Below are 26,909 nucleotides of genomic sequence, written 5' to 3'. Positions count from 1 at the left end.
ATTGCTGGGTCGATGTTGAGTCGGTGAGTCATCGTCTCCGGGAGGATGCCGGACATATCCGCTGCCGATCAAGCGAATACGTCAGCATTGGCCTTCAGCAGCTCCACTAGCTGCCGTAGCTCGGGGTCGAGTAATTGAGACCCGACCCAGACCACCCGTTCGGGATTCTCCTTTATCGGGACGGGAACAAGCTGTTCGATCGGTTCGCCCCGTTCTTCCTCTCCCCGCTAGTCCAACTTGTCGGCTGTCAGGGAGTCCTTTGCCTCGTTACGTCGAGCAGAGATCTGGAAGCATCGACGAGCGAGCTGTTGGTCCCCGCGCATCTCCCCGACTCCATTTTTGGTCGGAAACCAAACTAGTAGGTGGTACGTTGAGACTATTGCCTTGAGGGCATTTAGTCCGGGCCTTCCAAGTATGGTGTTGTAGGCCGAAGATACTCGGACGACCACAAAAGTTAGATGGACGGTGCTTTATCGTGGTTCGGTTCCAGCCGTCACGGGAAGGGTAACTTCTCCTTCCACTATGACGGCTTCTCCGGCAAAATCCATCAGGGGCGTAGAGACTCTTTCGAGCCGATTAGCCGACAGTCGCATTCGGGAGAAGGTCGAGTGAAACAAAACATTAGTCGAACTTTCATTATCAACAAAGATTCTTCTTACATGATAATTTGTTATTGTTGCCGTAACAACAACAGCATCGTCGTGGGGAGTTTGGATTCTCCGAGCGTCCTCATATGTAAAAGTAATTACATCGTCTTGGCGTAGCTTCTTCATCGGCTCTCCTCCAGCAGTCATCCCCGGATCCAGTCGTTTGGAGATAATGTTGATGACCCCGGCCGTGGGCTGGTTAGTCGTTGCTTCTTCAGTCGGCTGGGGTCATCGATCGGGGACGGGTCGAGTCGACGGGTTCCTTCGAAATTTTTCGAGATACCCTCGACGTATGAGGGCCTCGATTTCGTCCTTGAGTTGGATGCACTGCTCGGTGTTGTGGCTGTGACCCCGATGAAATCGGCAGTACTTCCGTCGATCGAGGCCTTTTGCCTTCAAAGGTGGAGGCCGTTGCAAATATTCTTCCCCTTCGATCTCCATCAAAATCTGCGCATGAGGAGTAGAGAGAGGAGTATAGGAGTCATACCTGAGACGCGTCAGCCTCGGACTCCGTCGTCGGGGTGATCTCGTGCTCCGTCGTTCGGGTGAGACCTGTTTGTCGGTCGGGGGCCTGCTAGGCTCGGCAGGGGCCCGACCCTTCCTTCGCTTCTCCTTCGGGCCCTTGGCCTCAGTCAGGCGCCGGTCGGAAGCTCCTTCGTCTGCAAAGCATGTATTTATACACGCGCTCCAGCAGTTCAGCGTATGTCCGAGGGAGGGTCTTGTCCAAGAAGTATGTAAATCGGGATCCCCTTAGCCCCCTTTTCATGGCTGAGATAGCCATGCCTTCGTTGAGGTCCCGGACCTCGAACGTGGCCGCATTGAATCGCGTCACGAAGTGTCGGAGCGTCTTATTTTCTCCCTGCTTGAGGAAAAAAAGGCTGTCCGAGGTTCGTGGGGACTTCCGGCTAGTGCTGAAATGGGCCACGAAAGCATGTTCGAGCTGGCCGAAGGAGTGAATGCTTTCCGAGCAGAGGCCGGAGTACCAGGCCCTGACGGCCTTGCAAAGTGTAGCGGAGAAGCCGATGCAGAGAAGAGCATCGGTCGCCCCTTGAATCGTCATGAGAACCTTGTAGCTCTCTAGATAGTCAACTGGGTCGGTGGAGCCGTCATAGGGCTCCACATGGGGCATCTTGAACCGACTAGGGATCGGCTCGTCGAGGATGAGTCGGGAGAGAGGTTGGGCGGTCTGAAAGTCGATGTCGTTCGAGGACTTCTGTCCGTCCACCTGCAGCTGGACAAGCCGACGGTCGATTTCTTCGAACTTACGTTCGTAGTCATCGGTCCGTCGGTGCTGAGAGACCTCGGGAGTGAAGGCTCCCGATGAATCTGAGAGGGAGGCGGACAGTGTCCGCGGTCGCTTCTCCTTTCTTGCTCGTTCCAGCTTGGAAGGAGACGGTCGTCGAGACCGGTGGGGATCATGTTGTGACCGCCTCTCCTCCTCTCGATGGGAGTGCTGTGACAGCTGCTCCCAAGGGGGAGACGGAGACTGACGCGGACGTCGACGGTTGCTCCTGGAGGGCATCGGGTGTGCCGCCGGTTGCTCCGCCGGCAAGTGCGGCAACCGGATTGGTTGTTGTTGAAGACTCTTGACCGCATTCGTCAGCACGGTCATCTGCCGTACGATCGCCGCGATCTGCGCCTCCGTGGTTACCACAGGATGCAGAGAGCTAGGTTCCGCCATGGAGGGTGGAGGAGAGGCCTCTTCCCAACGGGAAGAGCGCCTCGCCGATCCGATGGCCCTCGATCGCTGAGCCCTGATTCTTGTCATTTCGAAAGGGTATTTCGAGTTCTGTGGGGGGTCGTGATCCCTGAGTTGCCCCTACCTGGCACACCAAATCTGTTGCGGCCAATCTCCTCATCGTCTGATCGTCGGAAAACGAGCGCTTGCAAAAGAAATCCACACTGACCGGAGATGCCTCCGGCGGGGACCCTCCGACGGTCAAGTCAGAGAGGAGACTAGGTAACAGGAGAAAAGAATCAGGGGAGCTCAGCGGGAGAGAGAGAGAGAGTTCAAGGGCTTCGAAAGAACCTCCTCCAGCACTGTTGTCTTCCTCGTTTTATAGTAGAGCGCGGTATGGCGCCGTCATTAATGATGCAGACAATGGGAGAGTTGTCAAATCGTCGAAGGCTGTCAGAGTCGCCGTGGGGCTGTCAAATCGCCTTGGTGCTGTCAAATCATTAGGGTTGACCCATGTCCAAGGGAGGACAACGTCCCAGGGCGGCTATGCCGCACGCCTCTGTCCGGATGGGCGGCCTTCAGCAGTCGTACGGCGTTTGGAGGAGCCGACCGACCATACGTCGGTATTTGATCGTAGGACGTCGGATGAAGACTCAGGGACACCGTCGGCTGGAGCGACGCATCGCGGAGATCGGACATCGGTCACCACCCTCGATGGTCAGTCTGATACGTTGTCAAAGTCGGAGGTCGGGCCGCATCGTTCGGCTAGTTGGGAAGGGTCTTTCCGACCGACATATCTTCGGTCGGACGGTGTCGGTCGGTAGAGTCGATGTGAGAGTGACCGGTCGGTATATCCCAACAATAATAGTCCCTTATTTTAATGGAAGCTATATGATATTGGGAAAGAGTGGCTCAGATAAGCTTTGTCGGTTTCCCATGCTATAGTTCCGTAGCATCGGAAGGCATTTCCTCATTTTCCTATATTTTTCCCTAAAGCAGTTAACTTTTGTTCAACAATTTAACTTTATCCCCAGAATAGATCTAAACCTCAAGCCTTAATCTCCAGATCATTAGCCATGTGTAGGGAGATGCGATATGACACATCAGACTGTCTGAAACATTTTCCAGCGTACATAACCTGGTGTTGGAGTTAGAATCCAACATGAAAAATCCCTCATATGGTACGAGGATGCTAACGCCGGACAAGGAAAAATACCAGCACGTAAAGGCAAGCTGAAAACATCAACAGCGGGTCGGCAATCCACAAAAATTACAAGTCGTCTCACTGGACCCGACGCAAATGGATGATGTAAAGAGAGAGAGGAAAAAGCAGGACAAACCAACCCAAGCTCAGGCCTTCGCTGCTCCGAACCGGCTCCAGCGCTGACACCGCACCCGATATCACCATCTCCGGTCCTGTATGGTGTTTCGGTAAAATCGCTGTATACCAGAGATATAAGAGGAGAAGCGGGTCGGTATTAGGCACCGCAGAGAGCATAAAATGATTATTACTCTTTAATTAGACGGCGATTAAGCTTACTCATACCGGAGTCGGGCTTGTGGTCAGGATCCGCAGGGGCTGGGGCTGGAGCTGGCGCCGAAGCGGCAGCAACGCCTAGAAGGAGACGAGATGACCGAATAAGGATTTTACTACGGTGCCCCTAATAATACTTTATAAAAAATTAAATGAAATGGGGAACGCGAGGGTACATATGTACTTTTACCTGACTCCGAAGGGATGTCGCGAAGTGGCGGGAGTGTTGAGGCATCTGCACGAGAATCGGTAACCCAAGAACGCACCCATCGTTATAACTTACCCCAGTCACAGATTAACTGGGTGAACCGGCCCCCGTGCCAACAAGAGCGTGTAGTGACCCATTTTTCAGACCATGATGGCGACACATGGTTACCTTCAGCGCACGTTAGCGTGCTTGGATTGCAAATAGCGGGAAAAAATTTCACAAAAGTTGTTTGTTTGTTTTTCTTTTTTTTTTTTTTTTTGATGAAAGATACAACGGCGATCCGGGTTTGGTAACTTACGGCTATCAGCCACCGTTGGATCACCCACCTCAGAGATCTCAAAGCGTTCCAGAAACTGTCAGTCATCTGCCAGCGTAGCTCTCAAAGCGAGCGGTGCATGATCCAACGGTGGATTCACGCGAGGATACAGCTATGATGGACCGAACTCACCATCAAAAAAAGATAGACCAAACCCTCCCCTCTCCCCAGATAATAGAAAAACAGAAAATTAGACAATAAATATAATTAAAAGAAAGAAATTTGAGAAAACGCAGCTTAGTTTTTTCGATCGCAAAATGAGAGAAAAGAACAAAAGAAGGGAAAAAAAAAAGATAGAGAAGAAAAAAAAGATAATTAGAGAAAGGTCGAGGGTGGGAATGGAACCTTTGCAGATCTCGGCAAAGGAAGAGGCGGCGCCGGCGTCGGAGGCACCGCAGGTGGAGAAGAGAGCGACGATGCGGGAGGCGTTGAGGGGGAATCCGAGGAGGGAGGGATCCCGGACGAGGTGGCAGAGGCAGGTGGCGCCACCGCCGGCGCCGTCGAGGGCAGAGAAGAAGGTCGCGCAGCACGCGGAGGAGGGAGCCGGTGTCGCGTTGTTGGGAGGCGCCGCCACATGCGGCAGGCACGTCGACATCGCCACCAGCTCGACCGCGCACCCGATCGCTGGCGGGGGCGGTGCTGGGGCGGCGGAGGCAATGGCCGCGGCGACGAGGAGGGCGAGAGTGAGGGCGGGAAGGGGCTTCATTTCTTCACGTCTTTGCTCTCGTGGGCCGCTTTCTTGACCTGACCGCAATGCCCCGGAGACTTGAGGGAAAGGACGACTAGAATGAGCTCCGAGATTGAGTCTTTCTCGTATTTATAGGTGATAGTGGCGGAATTAAGATTAATTTCTTTAACGTCAATCTAGACCGTCCATACGGGACTAATGCACTGATGGTCACTAGAGTTGGGTCGATGGGGAACCACCGATCAAATGGTATTCAACCATTCGGTGCCAATTAAAATTAAAATAAAGGATAACTTCGTGGGGCCTGTTAAGAATGGCAACGGGTAGCTAAATTTGTTCCATCCATGCGAACCCATTTGAAATCTTACACTCCCTTCCAAATCTGATTATAAAATTATTCAAAAAATTTCAAACCGGTAACACTAAAAATTAGTAAATCCATTGGATATCCAAACTGGCCCAATTAACCTATAGTTGAGGCAGATTATTCAGATATTTGAACCCGACGATCAATTCAAATATTACATAAATTAGAATTTATATGATACACCATAAAAATATAGATAAATTATAAGTATATATATATAGATATAATTACAGATTTTTCTCATCCATTCTCAAAATATAATCATATTTATTTTCATAAAAAACCTAAATTCAAAATATTACATTTCATTTCCAAAAAATAATAAATAATTTTTTTCAAAAATTTATGTAAAAATGAGCATGTACAATCTCTTTTCTAACCATCACACAATATTTATTTCAAATTTTGCAGTTTGTAATAATTATGTTAGATATCTTATACTTGATCCATAATTTTGAATAATATTTTCATGAGAGTATGCATAATACGAATATTTTTCTAATATTGATATCTTTTGTATATAAATTTTAATTTTTAAATATATGATATGCATTAAAAATTCAACGATAAAATGGAACTTATAGTCGATTGGATCTAAAAGTTATGATTTTTGACTCACGATTCAATCACTAAATTCGGTGCTTCTCTGGCATTAAAGGCTCCAGCACAAGCAATTTATAATCTTATGAGCTTTTAATTTGAAGAAAATTAAGATGAGGAGAGAGACTCTCGATTAAACCTCAGTCTAGACCTCATCATGGGCTTGATCTAAATGGTCTGAATTGATCCTCGAGAAATCAATCTAGACTTTAATCGAATTAGAGTCTTTATCAGGTTATTTTTTACACACTCTCTCTTTTTTTTTTCCTTTCTTATGTTGAAACTAGATCTTTCCGTGACTTTCTAACGAGGGATGAAAGAAAGGAAATAAGGGTTGGGTCCAATGAAGGTGTTGCTAAGATGGCTAGAATAGTGATGGCACGACTGGAGTGATCGGGTGGTGGTGGCACGGTCGGGATGGTCGCGGCTTCAATAGTGGTTCAGTTGTGCACAAGAAAAATGAGAGAGAAGGAAAAGGGTCGTTAGCCCATGTTGCCTTGGTAGCGGCATCCATAGTCGAAAGAAAACTAGAAAAGGTGGGAGATTCACTGGCAGTGGTGGACACAGCCAGTGGTGCTATTTTTGGTGGCAAAAAGCCCAATGCTCCCTGAAAGAGGAAATACGTGAAATTAGAGAAGGGGCTTTTTGAGGTGAAGTGACTCAGTCGCATTGGCATGGTGGGTGATGAAGGTGAGGGAGAGAGAGGGAGGTGGTAAGGGTGTTAGTGGTTGCTGGACCATAGAGGGAGGAAGGGTTTAAATAGAGAAAAATTAGAAGAGATTTTCTCGTCTCAATGGTGAACAAGGCTGTGCAACCGCCCCTGACGGTCGACAACTACTCCGCACCAGCCCACGATGTCAGTTCCAGTCGTTCGCACAGCCTTATTCCATCCCATAGCATGGGATAGGGCAAGAGATCATGCTTCTCTATTCCGATTAAATTTTTTTTTTAAAAAGATTTTAAGTTGAAGCTGGCAAGCCTACTTCAGTCTAAAATGGCTCTAATTGGGTTGGGCTCAACACACTGAGACCAGGATTCTTTTTTCACGAGGACTCCTTTCTGCCTTCTCTCTTCACCATTTTTTAAACTTCTAATCAAGCTGATACCTCAGGCACCAGCAGCACATAAACCATTGAAACATTTTAAAACCTTAATATTAATGCCAAGAAAGCTAAAATTTCTCCATGTTGCTGCTGCCAGAGCTGATAGTGTATATGATGACAGCCACAGGGAGTTTTGGTATTGAGAAAATAAAGAAAGCCATCATGCTACAAGGAGTATGTGAAGATAAAGATGTTACTATTGTAGTAGCGAGATACAAATTATGACCCTTCAACCCATGACTATCTCTCTCTTCTTCTTCTTTAAAAAAAAAAAAAAAACCATTTAACTCCTTATAGAAAAATCTAAAAGAATGAATGTGTCAGATGGCACCCATACATTTCCTCATAGACCTTGATAAACAACACAATTCCAAGAGCAAGCACTAGGATGGAGCAACTTTGAGAAAATGTGATGGAACCTAGCAGCACAAGGGGCCGGCTCCCCTGAATAAACCCCTCCGAGGCAGTACCTGATCTGATCGCTGCGGTGGAGATGCTGGCATCAAATGTGATGATGGAGATGGCAAAGGTGGTGATGGCTCCGATCGAAGTGGAGCTACACAGAGTGCACATAAAAAAAATAAAAGAAAACATAGCCGTTAGTGCAATCAGAGCATGGTCTTTGGGTCAAACTATGAGCTTGAGCAGTTATGATCAAATTGTAATCATTTTGAGCCGCCATTTCATCTACGGACTCATAGGAACCACAAGACAACTGATAAGATCAAAACAAAGGTGATGAAGAGCATCTTACGTAGTGGAAGAAGGGATGGTGTGGCCGGGACAGGGCCTGCCAATGACCAATTAGCCGCATGAGTTGCACTGCATGAAGTTTATTAGTACAGGTTAGATATGGAAGGGGTGGAAGTATGTACCTGGACCTGGAAGTGTCATCGCTGTACCTGTGAAGAAGAAAAAGACTGAATTATGACAAATATATCTGATGCATGAATGCATGAATTTAGAACTCCAATGATTTATAACGAGTTTAATATATATGAAAAAAGAAGAGATCAAATCAGTACATTGTGAGTCTGGATCTTATCAACTCATCATACTTCGAAACAAAATGACTTAAAAAATAGTTATGATGGATTTGTCCTAATTACTTTGCATGTGTTAAAACTAAACAAAACCTTTGCATTGGAGGGGCACCGACATCAATCCACACGTGCCAGGAAGTGAGAGAGCAAGTGTTCGATTGAAGGGGAAGTTGAACGGAACATTCCCTGTTAGTATAAGGCATGTGCAGTCCATGCGCAGACCGAGAAGCGCCTCAAGAGCTGAGCAACACTCCTTTGTCGGGGAATTGCCACCGATGGCAGTGCCCAAAAGGAATTTGAGGCATGGGGTGAAGCTACTGATCGAGTCTGTGCAAGCCTCTGCGATCTGGCCGGTGACCGGAGTCACCGGTGCTGTCAAAATGGCAGCTAATATCGACACTGCGATGCCAAAGCACTTTATTTTCTCCATGTCTGCTTTCTAAGTGTGGAGAATGGAGTTTGTATGTGGAGACAAATAGACAAATAGGTGATATTAGAGCTTGGAATGGAGTTGGAGAGAGGAGAGATGTATTTATAGCAAGAGATTGATTAGGGGATTGAGGGTAGATTTGAGGTTGTTTATGGTGGTTGGCAAGCTTGGCTTAGTTATTTGGAATGTGTTTACTTGTGGGAATTACTGGTTCAAATTTTAGCTACATGTGCAAAACAGCAAATATACATACAAATCAGATAACGGGCTGGCGCATGTCTTAGCTTTAAAACTAAAAGTTAGATTGCAGACGTGTCAGATGAAGAGTGGATTACATTAGCTTTGCTGTTACAATCGGCTGTCCCATGTGACTTCTTTTGTAACGCTTCACACTCCCTTGCTTTCTTGCGGGTGACCATAAACCGCCGGGGCCGGTGTAGCAGTTTCACAAGTTTCTCGCTTGTGGTATTTTCCCACCAACAGATGGATTTCTTCCTCCTAGAATATATACTTCAAGTTAAAGATAAGTCCCTAGTCTACGCACAGTTTTGATGCAATTCATAAATTTCTAGAGAAATCCCCAGTAGAGAGCGTGAGGGCAATCCAATATTTCTGATCACTTTCTGCGTGTGCACTCATGGTATTAAAACTTTAGCAGAAGAAGTGATCTCTGGCCGCAGCATACGCTAGCTCGAATCGTGACGCCCTTGTGTTTGATAACTCAGGTAGCTGGCATGTAGACTTGACACGGTGGTTTGGAGTTGGTTCGGTCTTTAATTTGGGTTATTTAGCTTGGGTTAAATCGTCATGTTCTATTTGTTAATGGAGGACAACTGATCTTTAGCGTCCATTTTTTTACGGATAAAAAATTTACATAAAAAATTATATTTTTTTTAAAAAAATATTTTTCAGATAATATTTAAATAAAAAAATAATTTATTTATATTTTTTTATATATTAAAAAATGGCTCGAGAATCTGTTATCCATGTTCTTTTGTATTACTATTTTTCTAGATAAGTTGTATTGATTTATCCATATTTCTTATTTATTATATAAATATTATTATATATACTATTATATTATATTATATTATCATATATTATAAAATTATATATTATTATATTATTATATAGAATATTAATACCTTATATTCTTTTTTATTATATATTATTATATTATTATAATAATTATAGTATATTATAATATAATAAATTATAATATATTATTATATATTATTATACATAGTAACATATTATATTATTATAGTATTATATTATTATAATATATCATATAAATATTATATTATTATTATAAGGTTAAGGATATAGTAGGAATGAATTAAAAATGTTACTTTTTCGCTTGATAAGAAAATGATTTAGCCACTTTTTAGATGAGTAAGATTTTCTTCCATTTTATGGGTAAATGCTACCCATAGAAAAGTAACTTACTCATCTTCAAAAGTGTGAGAACATTAGTGGATCAATGAAAAATTTGACTAACTTTCTCATGAGATTTATTTACAAAAGAACGGACTTTTAGGATTTATGTAAGTAGGCCGAGTAGAAGCACACTTTACTAAAGTGACTTCGGCTATTTTTTCATAATTTGGATCATACTCGAAACTCATTTTCCAACCAAATGCCTAACTTGGCTTTGCTTAGCCTACATTGAGTTTGATTTCTTAATTTTAGGCAACTAAATCATACTCCCACTATTTTTGGTTGCTCAAGACAAATAATAAGTTCCTTTTCTTTAAAGAGGACTAAATTGAATCTTATATATTTGATTATTATTTTTATTTTTTGATATGGAGGGTGGATGTTAGCTTGAAAGTTATAAAAATATGCCAGAAAACAAAAAATGAATCTAGATTTATAATTAATGATCCTAAAAGCTAATTCTAAGTAATCAAGAAGTGGTTTGATGAGTATGATTTTTTGTGATTACATTAGAGTAATAGATAGATACCTGATTACACTTTATATTAACCATCATGGAAGAAAATTTGCTGGAAAAAAAAAAATGCAAAAGCATGGAGCCTTCGGAATGGCATATATTTTGTATGAATTTTGCAGCATGAAATGGATAGTCAACGACATGCATCGGAGCCATGATCTTAATGAGTGTTGGATGGATGTCTGGTTAGAACACTATCTCTCAAGATCTTTTCGGTACTGTGTGATGCAGCAGAAAGAAAGAAGAAATAAAATAGAAAAGAATCAAAATACGTGGATCAGTCATAAAAGGGTTCGCCTCCACGGAACATATAAACTTCACTATGAAAAATAAATTTTACAAGAGAAGATCTCACCCTCAACTCTCGTACATCCAATTTCTCTCTCACAGAAAGTTTTTCTTCACAAAAGCTCTCTTTCTTGGAAGACTCTCTGAACCCTTGAAGCGATCGATGTCCGCTGTCCAGAAGCCTTCTGCTCCTTCTCTCACAGCGTATGACTCTCTCTCTTCTCCACGATTTCTGTTCTCTGGTTTCCGTGGCCGTACGAAGCCAAAACGAGCCACCACAAGTTACTATACACCAGATCAAGAGTTTTAAAGACCTTAAAACTCAATTAGATTAGGTTTAAGACTTCTAATCAAACCCAAATAACCCCCTTAGCCATTGGATCACGATCGCAACATCCCAGAGCCGTCGGATCGTGATTGGTCCACGAAATAGTATCGTGGACCGCACAAAACGTATGGGAAACACCCACGCGGTCCACAGACCCAGCCGTAGACCGCCCAGTCCATGGTGGATCGGGGTACAGGCCCCAGGCGCGGTGCCTGGGCCTGGGCCGGCCCACCTGTGCGGGCCTGGGCCGTGCCCGCACCGGGTGCCTGGGCCCGATCCGCTCCCCGCGCGCCCGTGCCTGGGTCAGGTTTTGCACCGGCGCCTAGGCTGCGGGCCCCGCGCCTGGCCCGCACGCTATCGTGCACTGGGCGGCGTCCTGCCGCGCCGCCGTCGTTCCACCGACTGTCGGCAGTCCTCCACCATCTCGGATTGCGTGTCGATTTCAAAAGCTCGTATCTCCTCCGTTCGATCTCCATTTTGGATGATCTTGATCTCGTTGGACTTCATTTTTCGTCATAAATCTCGCTGTGGGCTCAATGTGGATCGAATTTCAAGACATCAAATCCTAACAATCTTCACCTCGACTTGATATTCGACCTTCTCCTAACTCTGAGAGATTCTGGATCTCCTTACCTCCATGCCCTGGGACAATCGCCTGCTGATCATGGATGGACAAACATGGGAGTCGAGTCAGACCGCTCGATCCCATTTCCGTCGTATGCTGTGCTCCTCCTGACCTGAGACCTACTCGGGATATCATCCCGCGACAATAGGAATCTCACCTTGCGACGTCGCCTCTCCTCCTCTCGAGTCTCTTGTCTCGTGCTCGATCCACCTCCACTTGGAGCTCCATCTCGCTTTGGGCTCCACCTGGCTTCCAAAGCTCCACCTCGCACTGGGCTCCCTACCAGGTAATAATATCCTCTGTTCTCCTTCTTTCCCTCCAGCATAATTCTATCGCTGCGTAGCACCCTCAAGATTCCTCTACCAGCTACTGTCCTGTAGTCTCTCGAATCCAGTTTGCTAAGTGAGATAAGATTCCGTCTGAAATCGGATATGTATCGGACCTCCCCTAATCTCCTCACTGCACCATCATGTGTCCTCCAGCTGACCGTCCCGATACCTCTGATCACATAGCTCAATCCATCCAGCAGATATACAGTGCACTCACTGTTTTCTAAAAAATCAAATTGCTCTTCTCTGCAACATACACGATGGGTGCATGCAAAATCTAATATCCACTGCTGGAAAGAAGTAGATACTTCTTCAGATATCTCTAGGACATCTCCATCTGAATCACTGCCGGCCGTCGCTACAGCAGCCACCATCCGATTTTTAAGTTGAGGGCAATCTCTGGCTAGATGCCCTAACTCCTCACATCGGTAACACATGGCTCTGCTCAAGTCCCTTCTGGACTTGGACCGTCCTCGTCGCGATCTTTTGTCGCTCCATCTATCGCCTCCTGCTTCTCCAGAAGCCACCAAAGTTGAGCTACCACCATCTGAGCTCGAAGTTGGGTTCTCTCTCCTGAGAACCTTGTTCTGGAATATCGCTGCGATGACCTCGTCCATTTTGATGGTGCTCTTCCCTACTAGAAGAGCAGTCACCAAGGACTCGTACGAAGGTGGAAGCGACGCTAGCAAAACCAGCACCCTGGTCTTCTCCTCAACATTCTCACCAATGCTGAAGAGGTCAGTGAGGATCTTCTGGAAGTGGCTTAGATGCTCCTACACGCTCTATCCCTCAGCCATCAGCAGTTGGTAAAACTGCCTCCAAAGGAAAAGAGTGTTGGTGAGAGACTTCGCCATGTACAACTCCTCGAGCTTCGATCACAGCACCATCAGGGAAGTCTCGCTCAGTACATGGATCACCACCTCATTCGCCTGGTATATGCGGATGGTACTCACCGCCTGCATCTGTAGCCATTTCCAATCCCGCACCTTCATGGTGGTTGGCTTCTCCTCGTACAAGAGAGCATTGATCAACCCCTGTTGGATGAGAACGTCCTTTACCTTTGCCTGCCACAAGGAGAAATTGCTCTTCCCATCAAACTTATTGATCTCCATCTTGATTGTTCCTGTCTTCTCCATCTTCAGTCTTGCTCACCTCCACTGTAGTCTACATTCTTGTACCATCTCACTGATACCACTTATTGGGTGGATATCTGTCCAGGACACCACCTCCCAAGATCTTTTCGGTACTGCATGATACAGTAGGAAGAAAGAAGAAATAAAACAGAAAACAATCAAAATACATGAATCAGCCACAAAAGGGCTCGCCTCCACGAGGCATGCAAACTTCACTATGAAAAAGAAATTTTACAAGAGGAGATCTCACCCTCAACCCTCGTACACCCAATTTCTCTCTTATAAAAAGTTTTCCCTCACAAAAGCTCTCTCTTGGAAGACCCCCTGAACCCCTAAAGCGACTGCTGTCTGCTGTCCAGAAGCCTTCTGCTCTTTCTCTCACAGTGTACGGCTCTCTCTCTTCTCCATGGTTCCTGTTCTCTGATTTCCGCAGTCGTACGAAGCCAAAATGAGCCACCACAAGTTATTGTTCATCAGATCAGGGGTTTTAAAGACCTTAAAACTCAATTAGAATAGGTTTAAGATTTCTAATCAAGCCCAAATAACCCCCTCAGCCATTGAATCACGACGGCAACATCTTAGAGCCGTCGGATCATGATCGATTTACGGAATAGTACCATAGACCATACGAAATGCGTGGAAAACGTCCACGCGGTCCACAAATCAGGTCGTGGACCGCTCGATCCATGGTAGATCTAGGTACCGGCCCACACGCACGGGCCTGGACCGCACCCACGCCGAGCATTTGGGCCTGGGCCCGGGCCGCGCCCCCGCTCCTGGGCCATGCGCCCCGTGCCTGGCCCGCGCACTGGGCGGCGTCCCCCACCGACGGTCCTCTGCCATCTCGGATTGCGTGCCGATTTCAAAAGCTCGTATCTCCTCTGTCCGAGCTCCGTTTTGGGTGATCTTGGTCTTGTTGGACTCCGTTTTTCGTCGCGAACTTCGCTGTGGGCTCAATATGAATCGAATCTCGAGATGTCAAATCCTAACAATGAGGGACATAAAAAGGTTAGATGCTTAAATTTAATGTAAATTTGTTCGATATATATATGAAATTTCATAAATAAATATATAAACTAGGCTGAATTGCTATAGAAAAGAAATTTTGCTGTTGTTCCAGGAGTTCAAGGAGGAAATCATCCTTCAATTAGGATATCCATGATTCGGTGAAGAATAGAGTCTCTTTCAAAATTTTGAATTCGTAATGCTTTAATAATCATATTAAAACTTAAAGTTTTATTTGGATCAAAATATAATATTGCTAAAAAAACCCCAAGCAATTTCATGAGAAAAAACTTATTTGTATCTGATCAAATTATTTGACTCTATCTAAAATATTTTGTAGACACTTACGTTTGCACCAGTATTATAACTAGATGTAATTAAATATAAAATATCCCAGGAGTTCTCTTTGCATTTGCGTTTGGTTATTCACATGGCAGGAGATCAATACCCACCACATACTTGATGCAGTTTGCGCTTTGAGAGGATCTTGAAAATATACTGCAAAATGCTAAGCCGAAAGCATAAAATAAAGATAACCCTTTGTTTTCTTTGGTATAAAAGATAACCCTTTGTCGAACCAAGATCTAGAGTGCATTTAATGAATGCAAACTTGTGGATTTAAAAACTCAGGGAAAATTAAGTAATAGAAGTTAAGGTATTACGAGCCAGGCAAAATGGCATTGTATCTGCCCCGGCCCGGGCCCAGAGTGTCAGGACCGAAACCAACTCGACTCAGGTGTATTTTTGGGCCAACCCGGGATCAGAGCAGCTACCGAACGTTGTTTGGATCTAATTTTCATGGCCGAGCCTGGCCAGTAGCCGTAAAATCTGAGCCCAAGTCCAGCTTTTCCAGGTCGGGGCTTGAATAAGTGCGGTTTAAATGCCCAAATAGATAATCTGGGAATAGTTCTGGGATGTTTTTGCAGGGAATTCTTCCTTCCCTTTCTTGGATCCAAGTTACTTTGTTTGTTGGTTCTTTTCTTTCCAAAGGCAGAAAGACAGATGGCATATCTACTGTGAGGCCAATATTGTCGTCGATTGGTTGCCTCCTTCGTGACTGAACATTTCGGAGGAATTGTATGGACTAAAATGGTTGAGGTGCCACGGGCGCTTTAGAATTTTTTTTTTTTGATCTTTTTGATTATGTTCATACGCGCAACTAATAAATACCCTATTTTATCAAAAAAATATAGGAAGGCATATTTTTTAACCAGCTATTAAATATAGTTCTTGCTTCCGCTACAAGTGCTAATATAATAATGATACTAAGAGGTGAAGAAAATCTGGACTACAAGAATACATAATCTCCCACCAGATAAACAAATAACATTATTTCAATAAATTGGAAGAACAAAACCCAATCAAATAAATCATTTAATGACCTTCCAACACTTGACCTCTCAAATCTTCCCTAACAAAATAAAAAAGAATCAGATGATCACACGCATATACGCCCCTTTTAGAACTTATCAAACAACATGATTCCAATTACAAGCAGTGGTAAAATGGATGCTGAGAAGATATGTGAAGGCTTCATCGCAGAGCTTGGCAGCACAAGTGGACGTTGTCCCTGGTCAGCATCCCCGATCACCGGTGGAGGAGATGCGGGCTCCAATGGTGATGATGGTGATAGAGATGTTGGCTCCAATGGTGATGTTGGTGTTGGCAATGGTGGTAGTGGCTCAGATTGCGTTGGAGCTGCCAAGATTGCATACAGAAGAATAGAAGAAAAGAGAGCTGTTAGTGCAATCAGAGCCATTAAAACAGGAAATTTCTCCAAGTTAAGCAACAAAAATAGAATTGCAATCATTAGTTTAACCATAAGGACTGCGATGTTACTAATCAAAGACGAGAGAGAGAGAGGAGGAGGGAAGAAGGAACTTACGAAGAGGGGGAAGAGAAGGGGAAAATGCGTAGGGGCCTGCAAAGTAACAATTCGCAACAAGTCATTTAAGATTGCATCAGAGTTGCTAGCTTCATTTTTTAACCTTTTTCAATATAAAAAAAGCTTCATTATTATTATTAGCCTAAATTAAGAGTAGAGCTGGTTGAGTTGGACCTGGACTAGGAAGTGGCATGGCTGTGCCTGCAAAATAAAGCAAAATTCACTGTATTAGGATAACATGATTGAACCCAAAGAACTATGTTTTATAACATTTTTTTGTTGTTTTTTTCAAAGAAGATATCTTGTCAGCATTTTATGAGGTTGGATGTACGGTGTAAAAAAAATAAAGTTGCTCGAGCTTGGTTCAAATCCAAACTCGTCTTGATTCCACTGCTATCAGGTTCGAATAATAAAATATTCATCACGAAGGCTGAAGGATCTAATCGAATATATATATATATATTTAATAATATTATATTTTTTATAATATATTATTAATTTAATATTTTAAATATAAAATTATGTTATATTTTATTTTAATCATATTTTTTAATTATAATCAAAATTTAAATTCGAGCTCAAATATAACTTGATTGCTATTTCAAACAGAGATGAGTTATATATATATATATATATAACAATCAAGTTGGACTTTTTGTTCGGATATTTTGAATCATGTTGAGTTTAATTGCACCTCTTTAATGATATTTTAAAAAAATATTTTAAAAAATAAAAATAAATTTATTTTAATTCCTTAGAATGTATAATATCTGTTCCCATACCACATGAGTTTAGAAAATCATCAAACCTGAGCATTGCAGGGGCACCGACGTCGATCTACACAGGCGAGGAAGCGATATGGCGAGATTCCGGTTGATAGGGAGGAGCAATGGAACATTCCCCGTCAATATGAGGCACGCACAGTCGGTGCTGCTGGTGACGAGCGACGCTAGAGACTTGCAACACTCGGCGGTCGGGGAACCACCACCATTGGTGCTTCCCAAGAGGTAATTTAGGCATGGAGTGAAGCTACTGATCAGGGAACTTGTGCATGCTGTTGTGCTCTGGCCGGAGACCGGAGTCATGGGTGCAGTCAAAATGGCCGCTAATAGTGAGATTACAATGCTAATGCGCTTCATTTTCTCCCTATCTCCTTTGTAAGTGTGGATATTGATGTCTGGATGCGTGGAGATCTATGGAAATTGTCGTTCGAAGGTGGAGTGAGTGTTACGTGTATATTATATATATAGAGAGAGAATGCTTGTTGGAGGATTGAAGGTAGTTTCGAAGTTGGTTTTGGAGGTTACCAACCTCAGCTAACTATGGTTACCAGGAACGTGCTTATTTGAGGGAATTAACATGAAAAGTGAATTTATATAACTGCAAAACAGCCAATATACATACACATCAAATCATGGGCTTACATGTGTCTTAGCTTTGCAGATTCTCAGATTGGATTCAAGTCGTGTTACTTGCAGACTGGGTCGTACTAGCTCTGCTGTTACGACGACGAATTGATGACAACCAATGTTTGTAGATGATGGGATTAGGTGCGGTTGGCATGCGACTTGGGGCTCGTAGTAATGTTTGACACTCTTCTTGTTTTCTTCCAGGTGAACGTTAATGGATTGGTGTTTTCTTCCAGGTGAACTTTAATGGTTTTGGCTAGTTTGACACGATTAGTGATGGAGAATATTAATTAATGGATAAGTCGAAAGGCTGGTTGACTCGGATCTATGCATGGGCCAAGCGGCCCTCCCGCTCGTGATTTGGACGGATTTGGACACGGAGAATTCATATAAAATCTGATCCAACTCGAGGCCCAAGAGATATATTTATTTTTATGATCGAGTCTAAAAATCTATGCAAATAATTAATTTTATTATAGATAAAAATTCGATCTATCACGTAAGATATTATCCGTTCTGATCCATGAGTCTCACGATTTTATTTTTTAAAAGATGTTTCACGTAAGAAAAATTTTTTCCTCTTTATAAGTACGAGTCCCCCTTGACTCACAACCGATATAGAATTATTGGTGCCCTTCACATTATTAGAACCATGAGTCTTCCGATCAAGAAAAACTCTGATGTGTACAGTCCGAAGAGCTCTACAGTCAGCCGAGGTAGATCTCACTCTCAGGAAACCGAGACGCACCTCGATCTCTTCCTAGCGCATCATTATTGTGGACAAGGACTCGACCCATCATGTGAGGTATTGTCCACTTTGGTTCATGAGTCTCACAGTTTTATTCTTTAAAAAATATCTCACGTAGGAAAAAAAATTTTCTCCTTATAAGCGCGAATTTTTCTTGACTCACAACTGATGTAAGATTATTGATATCCTCCATATTATTAGAACCACAATAAATTTCAGCTTGACAAATAAGTAGAAGTTTAGAAACTCATCGTATCCCTCACCCCACACCCAGCAATATTTATTATTTTACTAAAAAAAATGTTTTACTCTGAGCTGGCGTTGGAGGAGACTCGCTCATGCTTTACTCTGTTTAGCCATGTGATTTTTCACATGGGACCTTTATTGTTTGAGAGAGAAAAAAATAGATGGGCTTGGACAGCCCGTCCATCATCTAGGGCTGCATTTGGGTGGCAAAATTAAACGCGATATTCGGGCCAGGTTGGGTCTGGATTGAAAAAAAAGTTGTTAATGTCTTAGCAAAGCCCGGCCTGAGCCCATCCAAGCCTGCGAACTTATGAACTCTATGAAATGCCTAAAACCTTTGGCTACAGTAGTTTAAAAATTTCTTATGCGATTCTAGAGGCTAATGGGACGTATTTGGTAGCTTGGGTTATACGGACCTTGATATGGAATGTTTGTCAGGTGGCCTGTCCTTGCTAACCAGAAAAAAAGTGATGTTGACAAAGAATGTAGCTAGATTTGTTCTTGGGGCGGATAATTTATGGATCAGTGCGACTATGAGAACCGTCTAGCCCTTTCCCCAATTCATTCTCAGAGCATCTCAACTTTCTTCAAAGAACTATGTACAGACAATGGTTGAACAATTAGGGTGTCCAATGATGCGTGATTGGCAGGAGTTCCAATTGCCTACTGGCCTATGATGGTGAACTGGGATGCCTTGGACAACTCGACAGTCTGGGAACCATTCAACTTATGTTCTGCCAAAAAAAAAAAATATATTCGACTTATGTGAGAATACATAAAGTCCTCTTATTAAATATTTATCAGAGCATCTAAGTGAGCAAATTTCGACTATTTCTATCGCTTTATTTAATGTGCTTGATACGATGGTTTAGAAGACTAGCTGTAGCTCCAAAATCAAATCCAAGGATTTGTATAAAACATTTAGAGAAGCTCCTATTAATATGAAGGTTTGTGCCTGGGTTTAGAAGATTGATGGGTGCGCCCAAGAGTGACCCTTTTTTATGGAAGATAGTATGGGGATCAGATCTTGTGCCACGGAATGCTTGTTGGAAGAGGGTTACAAAATCCCTCATATTGTGACTATTGTTTAGATGTGGAGGAGACCATCTCCCATGTTCTTTTGCAATGCCGAACGGCCTGGCAGGTATGGACTCTATATAATATCCCTACTACATTGTTCATGAATCATAATCTTATAGAGATGTTTCTTGGATTTTTGAAGTGTAATAGAGATAAATTTCCAGGGAAAAGGATCTGCATCAAGGGCTGGTATCATGCTTATTATTTGGCTTGCTAGAAAAAGTAAGATATTTGAGAATATCATGCTACCGCCAACATTTATTTTACTATTATACAGTTTTATGGACCACTCTCGTAATATGAAAACCTTAACAATAAGGGATACTAGGACTTCCTTTAAGCTCATGCTGTAACTTGGATAGTATTTATTACTTCGGAGCTCCCAAACCTAAGCTTCCTTGAGGCTAATTCTGATGGTAGTGTGCTGGATATTAGGGTCCAAAGTGATGCTAGTTTTGTGATCAAGGACCTTGGTTTAGAGACTGAACCACTAGTGGAGTTCAATTGTTCGATATCTCTATGTCTGGTGTTGAATTGCAAGGAGCGTAAGCAAGTCTGAAATTTGCAAAACTAATTTTAAATTTCATGTATATTCTTCTGGGAGGTGATTATTTGACTATAATTGATTGTATATTGAGAAAATCTAACAATAACATTGGCCATCTTCTGTTAATTGACATATGGAGATCAGCCAAACAGTGTGCTTCATTCCATATTGGTACTGCACATATCTATCAGAAATCGAAAAGTGTGGTAGATTGGATGGCGTTATTTTTTGTAGATCATTCTAACAGCATAATTTAGATAGATACTACTGGTCTACGTATAAGATATTAAATAAAATCTAATTTCCAAAAAGGTTATCGCGGGAAAGCAGATTGACTAAGATATAAATTGTGATTATACTTAAAAATTTGGTGATTGTAAATAAATTAGATGGCTTTGTATTCTTTTTCTCTTTTTTCTGGAAAAAAAAAAAGCTTCCAAGATGGTTGGTGTTGGATTTATTTTTAATTTAAAAATAACTTCTTTACTAAATTTAATATCGATAACAGCTACACAACCAATAAAATTTTACCATCTTCCTCTATTATATGAATTTATAGTAGTTAGAAGACATATCATTAAAATCTTCGATAGAACTAGTAGAAAACTCCAGAGGCAAATTTTTATTAGCTTGTTGCAACAAAGACCTACATTCAACTTTTATGAGCTTGTCAAAATTTGTTACATTGTTAAAAATTTTGAAAAAATTTATACAAACATCCCCTCAACTTTACCTTAATTTCACTTATACTTCTTGTATTTTAAAAAGTATCAAACTGGTCCTAGTTATCGATATGTTCTAATATAGTCCAGCTGTTATCTCCGTTAATAAAATGTTATAAAATGATAAAAATATCCTTATTTCCAACTCCTCCTTTCTCTTCGATTGATCCTCTCCTCTTCCATCGCTAGCATACCTCTTTCTCTCTCCTTCTATCTCTTCATCTCCTTCTTTTCCTATTCTTCCTCACCCATTTTTCTTCTTTCATGGCAGCTTCCTCCACCTCCATTCATTCTTCCATCTCCTTTCTTTATTTCTTATCCACTTTTCTTCGTCCTCCTCCTTCAAACCACCCATAAACCATCCCCTTCTATGATGGCCCACTCCACCTCCATCTCTTCTTACCTTCTCATCTTCTTTCTCTCTATCTTCTTCTCCTTGTCCTCCTTTAACTCATTTCTTGTCGGTGGCCTCTCTCCCTTCATCTTCTTTCTCCTCATCCACTTCTCCTCCTCATACTCTTTCTCCTCCTTATCCTCTTTCTCTTCTAAACCCACCCATCCCTCCATCTCCTTTCCTTCCTCTTCCATTTCTCCTTTTTATTCTCTTCATCGTCCAAGTCGCCCATAAAGCCATCACCCTCCAAGGAGCACCTCCACCTCCATTCTTTTTGGCAAGCAACTCATCCTTCTCCCTCCCCTTCCTCCCCACCCTCTTCTTCTTCTTGTTCTCCTCCTCCAACCCATTTCTTGCCGGTGGCCCTTCTTCTCTCCTCTTCCTTCTCATCTGCTTCTCTTTCTCACTCTCTTTCTCTTACAAGTTTGCCCATGAGTAAGGGGCATTTTCATTCATTAAGAGGAAAAGATAACATCATTTGTTAGTCTTTTTTTTTTTTTTGAGAAAAAGGGAAGCAAGGAATGCCATCCAACTTTATTAGATAGAAATAAAAAAAGAAATAAAAATGGATAATGAAGATAGATGAAGTTCAAAGTGTTATAGCTCAGCCTCAAGAGGGAGAAAATGCAAACAATAATAAAGCAGAGATGAAGACTAATAGGGGAAGCTAAACTATCCAAATTATCTAGAAAACTTAGATAGCCTTAAGAAGTGAGAAAGAAAAGAGTGCTGCAGGCAAAAGCTTGATTAGTCAACTTTTCACAATCACATCCTTTTCCTTGATAGAAACTCCAATACCATTTGTTAGTAAAATGAATGGTTAGACTATATTGGAAGATATCGATAACTAAAAAGATTAATTTAATATTTTTTAAAATATAGAAATATAAATAAAATTGAATTAAAGTTGAAAGGGTGTTCCTATAATTTTTTCTAAAATTTTCTACGGTTTGGATGGCCAAAGACTTGCTGCCTTGGCCACACTTCAAGAGGGGGGATGGTCGGACATATGTTCATTTGCTAATATAATTGTCCAATATAGCTGGAACTGCACATTATGCCCCAAAAACCACACCATGTGTGATATGGGTTTTGAAACCAATACGAAGAAAAACCTAACCATGAGATCTTATGGGTTCTTTTGGGCAAATCTTGTAGCATTGGAAGGCAATAATGTGTGGTCATGTTTTGTATTACATTAACTAGCAATGGGCTAAAATTAGCTCCCATCTAGGTTTGAGGTATTTGTTGACGGATTGCTCTTATGCAGCATTAAAAATTGAACTTCCCATGTTTATGTGCTGATAAAATCTTTTGAATGAGTTCCTTTATCTTAAGAGCCATGTTCATGGTGGTTAGATTCAAATGATGGATAGAATAAGCTGCCACGTCAGCTTGTTCTCCATTATTGAGTTAGGTAGCTTAATTCACGCATCTCAACCCCCCCCCCCCCCCCCCCCCCCCGTCCTTGATAGATTTGAATTGTTAAATCAATCTACAATAAATACAACCAGAGAATAAAATATCAAAAAATATATGAACTTTTTATTAACCAAGTAAGGTATCACATATCTTTGTGGGCAATAACATAATCTAAAAACGCCACCATCCATCAATACAATGACATGATGGAAAGTACCATTTTCCAAAGATCCAGGGGTGTTAGTGCTAATATAACATGTTCCATTAATCAAAACCACCATTGCGTCATCAATAGAAAAGATCAAGATAGATTCTGGACCTTTTCCACCATCATCTAGCAATCAACTTCAAAGTCTCCATTAGGTCCTCAAATAGAAAGAGCTATCCAGGCCCATCCATGACTTTGGTGGCAGAATCAACAGTGAGACGATGGCCAACCCTCCGAAATATATGTTTATTTGCACTACCTACCTCTATGATGTGCCATAACTAATCTTGACATCTGATACCTAAGTAGTTGGATGCTGCAATTCAACATAGCATTCGCCATTTCCCCCTTAATTTGGAGGGATTGCGGTATTATTATTTTTTTTCAGAATCGAAATGTGTATAAAATATTTCAAACTAAACAGATGGAATATGGGTCACTCGTTCTCATTTTCATTCTACAATCTAGCTCCTTCTAACCAAAAATCTATGTACTCATCTACAAGAAAAAATATTGATGTACTCATCTGGAACACAGCTGAAGACGATAGTGTCACGCCCCAAATTCGGGACATAACACGGCCATGCTACCGAGGGATGGAGCCCACGATAACACGAAGCCAATCCATCATAATCATCTAAAATCTATCAAATAAAAAGATTCAATTCTATTATTCATCAAATAATCGAACCAATATTGATTCAGAGCATCTAAATCCAAAAGCAAGTACTAACCCGAATCTCAACATTCATAAATAACTACAAATCCATGATTATAAAATAAATTAAACTTCTGTTGTCAAATTTTTCAGCTTGCTATGCCGATCTTCAAGCTTGAATTCCTTTTGCCGATCCTAACCTTATTTCTCTGTTCAAACAAAAAGAAAACAAAAAGAATATGAGCTACACTAGCCCAGTAAATAGAACTTGCACTTTCTTATCGGATCAAGCATAAGTTTTTCATGATAATGCAATATTTAGAAAATAACAGATAATACAAAATAAAGCATTTCATAGAGCATATAACAAAACAAGTTATAAACTCATCATGCATGCATAAATCATGTATATTTCACAATCATGAATCGTAAATCATTTTCATCATGTATTCATGTCATGTTTCAAAATATTGCTCACAGATATTCGTGCTAAGGTCACTATTATACCCGTGACAGGGCTATGTTTCTTAATCGACAGAGTTCTTAATTCATGTGCCAACTTTATACCCGCTGGCAGGGCCATGTTTCGTGTGGATGCTAGCTCCGAATGTCGACCTTCCCGAAGGGATTCATTTATAGCCATCTGAGAGCCTTTGAAATCATTATATCTTTTTCTTAAAGCATACATATACATAGATGGAAAAATAATGAAATTCATGTTTCATAATCATGCTATTCTCATAATCATGCTATTTTCATAAGACATATTCATGAAATCAATGCTCATAATAAAACATGCTTTTTCATATCACATATGCCGATCCTTATTTTATGAAAAATTATGATTTCATCAATAGCAATTCTTTGCATAAAAATATGATCATTTAAAAATAAATAAGGAGCATAGGATCTACTTACCTCTTTCATCTTAGATCTTTAGACTTCGTAAGAAGAATCAGCTAATCCTATTTAAAATATCAAATCATTATCAAATTCTATTCCATAAATATAATAAGATTAAATCATAAGGAAAGAGGACCGTTGACCGAATGTGTCGGACCATCCAGATACCAGGGCAATTTAGGATCTTTGATCTGAGAGTCAGATTCAAGTGACTTGATCAAGAAATCGTGAGGCACAGATCGAATTAAAGTCAAGATCAATCAATAGGGTTCTTTAATAATAAATTTGAAAGATCTTTGATACGATCAGATGAGGTTGACATACAGCACGGATATCAAAGCAACTTCAGATCTTGTTAGAGTCAATATAAGCTTCTAAAAGATGAAGGCATGACTCAATACAGGATTCATAGACTTTTTTTTTAGAGAGAGAAAGTTGGTCATGAGAGAGAAAGTAGAAAGAGAAAGTGGAGAGAGAATCTTCGTATCCTTTAAAATGGCAATCATGATTGAGATCATCAGAGGTCATATCAAGGTGACTTAATATAGATTAACCATGATTGATATTATCAATTTCGAAGAAGGATCGGATCAGGATCTAATCTACTGCACGAATTTCGGAGCAGTCTCAGATCATCATATTTTCATCTTAAGTTTATCCTAGGGTCTGTGATGCAATCAGAGAGAGAATGACTTTAGAGAGATGAAATCCATAGTGAGAGAGAAAGGTCTAGAGAGAGAAAATAGGAAGAAAATTTAGAGAGAGAAAATGTAGAGAGAAGGTAGAGAGAGAAAGTCTAATTCTAGAGAGAGAAAGACTTAAGAGAGAGATGAGAAAAACTTTCTCTCATATATATATATATATATATTATATATATATATATATATTTTTTTTTTCTTTTTCTTTTTCTTTTTCTTTTTAGAGAGAGACAATAGAGAGAGAGAAAGAGAGAGAAAGAGGGAAAAAGAGGGGAGAGAGGAAAATTTTCTCTTTTCTTATTATTTATTTATTTATCTTATTTTTCTATTTTGTATTTTCTTTTCTTTTCTTTTTCTTTTTCTTTTTTCTTTTCTTTTTCCTTTTTCTTTTCTTTTTTTTTTTCTTTTTTTTTTCTTTTTCTTTTTCTTTTCTTCTTCTTCCCGGGCTTTCATTGGCCGAAACAGGGGACCTAGAGGTCCCCGTGCCTTGACCGGCCGATCACGGCCATATCATGGCCGGTGGTGGCCGGCGGCAACGGCCGACTCTCTCGGGTTCGGAGAGACCAGAGCCGGCGGTCGGTGTGACCGCCGGCATCGGAAAATCAGAGGAAAGAGGCGGCGAACAGGGAGTTTTCCTTTCCAATTAAATCCGGTGACACCCGTCGCCGGCCATCGTGCTCACAGGCACGGGAAAGAAGGGAGAGAAGAGAGGGAGAGGAGGAAGATCTTACCACAACCTCCGGTGACCCCCACCGACGTGAAATCACGGCGAACACAGGTCGAGGAGTCGCGGCTTCAAACAGAAAAATCGAAGAAAAATCTCCGGCAATCGACGGTGACTGATGGATCTACCAATAGAGGAGAGGAGAAGGGTTCTTATAGAGCTCGTCCTAGGGTCTTTCAATGGCCCTAGGACTCCGATTCTTGATCGGGGAAGAGGAAGACTCCGATCGGGAGTCTTCCTGCTCTGTTTTTTTTTTTTTTTTTTTTCTCTGGTGGGCTTTGTGAGCTGGTTTTGGGCCCAATTGGGCCGGATTATCACAGATGGATTCAAGGAGCAGGCTCTTGATAGAGAAATGAGATTATCTTTGTAAGGAAAGAAAATGAGTTGATCAGGGACAAACTTGATAATGATTAATAAGAACCCTAAAAACCCACAAGCAATGCTAGAAATGCTCGACTCAATGTATATCCACCAAATATCTACTAGTTACAAGGATTGTCTCATGGAGCAAGAAAATTGTAGCAAGCATATTCTAGCCAACAAAGTGTTGATTTAACCTCCGGGCAATGGTAAAGGATGAGAAAATTACCAAGATAATCTACCATGCAGAGTATGGCCTAAATTCATTTGAAGGTGCATCTACTTGATCTTGTTAAATTTGGTGTACGCAGACTTCCCAACAGCGCGTGGTGTGAGGTCCAAAATTAGGAAGGACTCACCCTTATCTAGCAATTAATTACTTTGAAGTCTTCTCCTTTTTTGGTCCTGAAAAGGGTTTACCTTGGCCCATGAGTTCATGTGGTAGCAGAAACAGGAGTCAGGTGGTGGCCAACCCTCAAAAAGTATGCGTTCATTTTCATTAGCTACCTCCAACCAAGCAGCTGAATGCTTATATTTCAATACGACAGCCGCCATTTCTTTATTTGAATGACTCCTAGGTCTTCTTGCAGATTATCAGATGCTCCCACAAAGAGCAGCTAGTGGGG

The 26,909-nt window shown here is 41.8% G+C and overlaps 3 protein-coding genes across 3 annotated transcripts; all 3 read right to left on the bottom strand.

Annotated features, from left to right (window-relative positions):
* Window positions 1-3,373: 3,373 nt before the first annotated feature.
* On the bottom strand, window positions 3,374-5,126 carry LOC140855283 (non-specific lipid transfer protein GPI-anchored 25). Its single transcript, XM_073251154.1, has 3 exons — window positions 4,729-5,126; window positions 3,997-4,094; window positions 3,374-3,463 (listed from the first exon to the last, which is right to left on the bottom strand). The coding sequence occupies exons 1-3, from the start codon at window positions 5,087-5,089 to the stop codon at window positions 3,374-3,376; spliced, it is 549 nt and encodes a 182-aa protein (XP_073107255.1). The 5' UTR covers window positions 5,090-5,126.
* Window positions 5,127-7,318: 2,192 nt separating this feature from the next.
* Window positions 7,319-8,673, bottom strand: LOC105057257 (non-specific lipid transfer protein GPI-anchored 21). The gene is made up of 4 exons (XM_010939813.4): window positions 8,278-8,673; window positions 8,017-8,043; window positions 7,896-7,931; window positions 7,319-7,697 (listed from the first exon to the last, which is right to left on the bottom strand). Exons 1-4 carry the CDS (start codon window positions 8,612-8,614, stop codon window positions 7,561-7,563), a joined length of 537 nt encoding a protein of 178 aa, XP_010938115.1. The 5' UTR covers window positions 8,615-8,673; the 3' UTR covers window positions 7,319-7,560.
* Window positions 8,674-15,559: 6,886 nt separating this feature from the next.
* Window positions 15,560-17,367, bottom strand: LOC105057252 (non-specific lipid transfer protein GPI-anchored 16). Its single transcript, XM_010939801.4, has 4 exons — window positions 16,973-17,367; window positions 16,339-16,365; window positions 16,165-16,200; window positions 15,560-15,977 (listed from the first exon to the last, which is right to left on the bottom strand). Exons 1-4 carry the CDS (start codon window positions 17,301-17,303, stop codon window positions 15,739-15,741), a joined length of 633 nt encoding a protein of 210 aa, XP_010938103.1. The 5' UTR covers window positions 17,304-17,367; the 3' UTR covers window positions 15,560-15,738.
* Between the last annotated feature and the right edge of the window lie 9,542 nt (window positions 17,368-26,909).

The sequence above is a fragment of the Elaeis guineensis genome, chromosome 2, assembly GCF_000442705.2.
Source record: "Elaeis guineensis isolate ETL-2024a chromosome 2, EG11, whole genome shotgun sequence".
NCBI lineage: Eukaryota > Viridiplantae > Streptophyta > Magnoliopsida > Arecales > Arecaceae > Elaeis > Elaeis guineensis.
This window is presented reverse-complemented; position numbering and strand designations above follow the sequence as displayed.

Bases quoted from the DNA above. Each gene is read 5' to 3' on its own strand.
- LOC105057252 (XM_010939801.4), bottom strand. From the start codon at position 17,303: ATGAAGCGCATTAGCATTGTAATCTCACTATTAGCGGCCATTTTGACT. The intron at 16,201-16,338 runs GTCCAACTCAAC...GTTACTTTGCAG, and splicing joins CATGCCACTTCCTAGTCCAG to GCCCCTACGCATTTTCCCCT. The intron at 15,978-16,164 runs GTAAGTTCCTTC...CAATCTTGGCAG, and splicing joins CCCTTCTCTTCCCCCTCTTC to CTCCAACGCAATCTGAGCCA.
- LOC140855283 (XM_073251154.1), bottom strand. From the start codon at position 5,089: ATGAAGCCCCTTCCCGCCCTCACTCTCGCCCTCCTCGTCGCCGCGGCC. The intron at 4,095-4,728 runs GTTCCATTCCCA...ATTCTCGTGCAG, and splicing joins CTTTGCCGAGATCTGCAAAG to ATGCCTCAACACTCCCGCCA. The intron at 3,464-3,996 runs GTATTATTAGGG...CTCCAACACCAG, and splicing joins TTCATTTAATTTTTTATAAA to GTTATGTACGCTGGAAAATG.
- LOC105057257 (XM_010939813.4), bottom strand. From the start codon at position 8,614: ATGGAGAAAATAAAGTGCTTTGGCATCGCAGTGTCGATATTAGCTGCC. The intron at 7,932-8,016 runs GTACATACTTCC...GGTCATTGGCAG, and splicing joins GATGACACTTCCAGGTCCAG to GCCCTGTCCCGGCCACACCA. The intron at 7,698-7,895 runs GTAAGATGCTCT...CACTCTGTGTAG, and splicing joins ACCATCCCTTCTTCCACTAC to CTCCACTTCGATCGGAGCCA.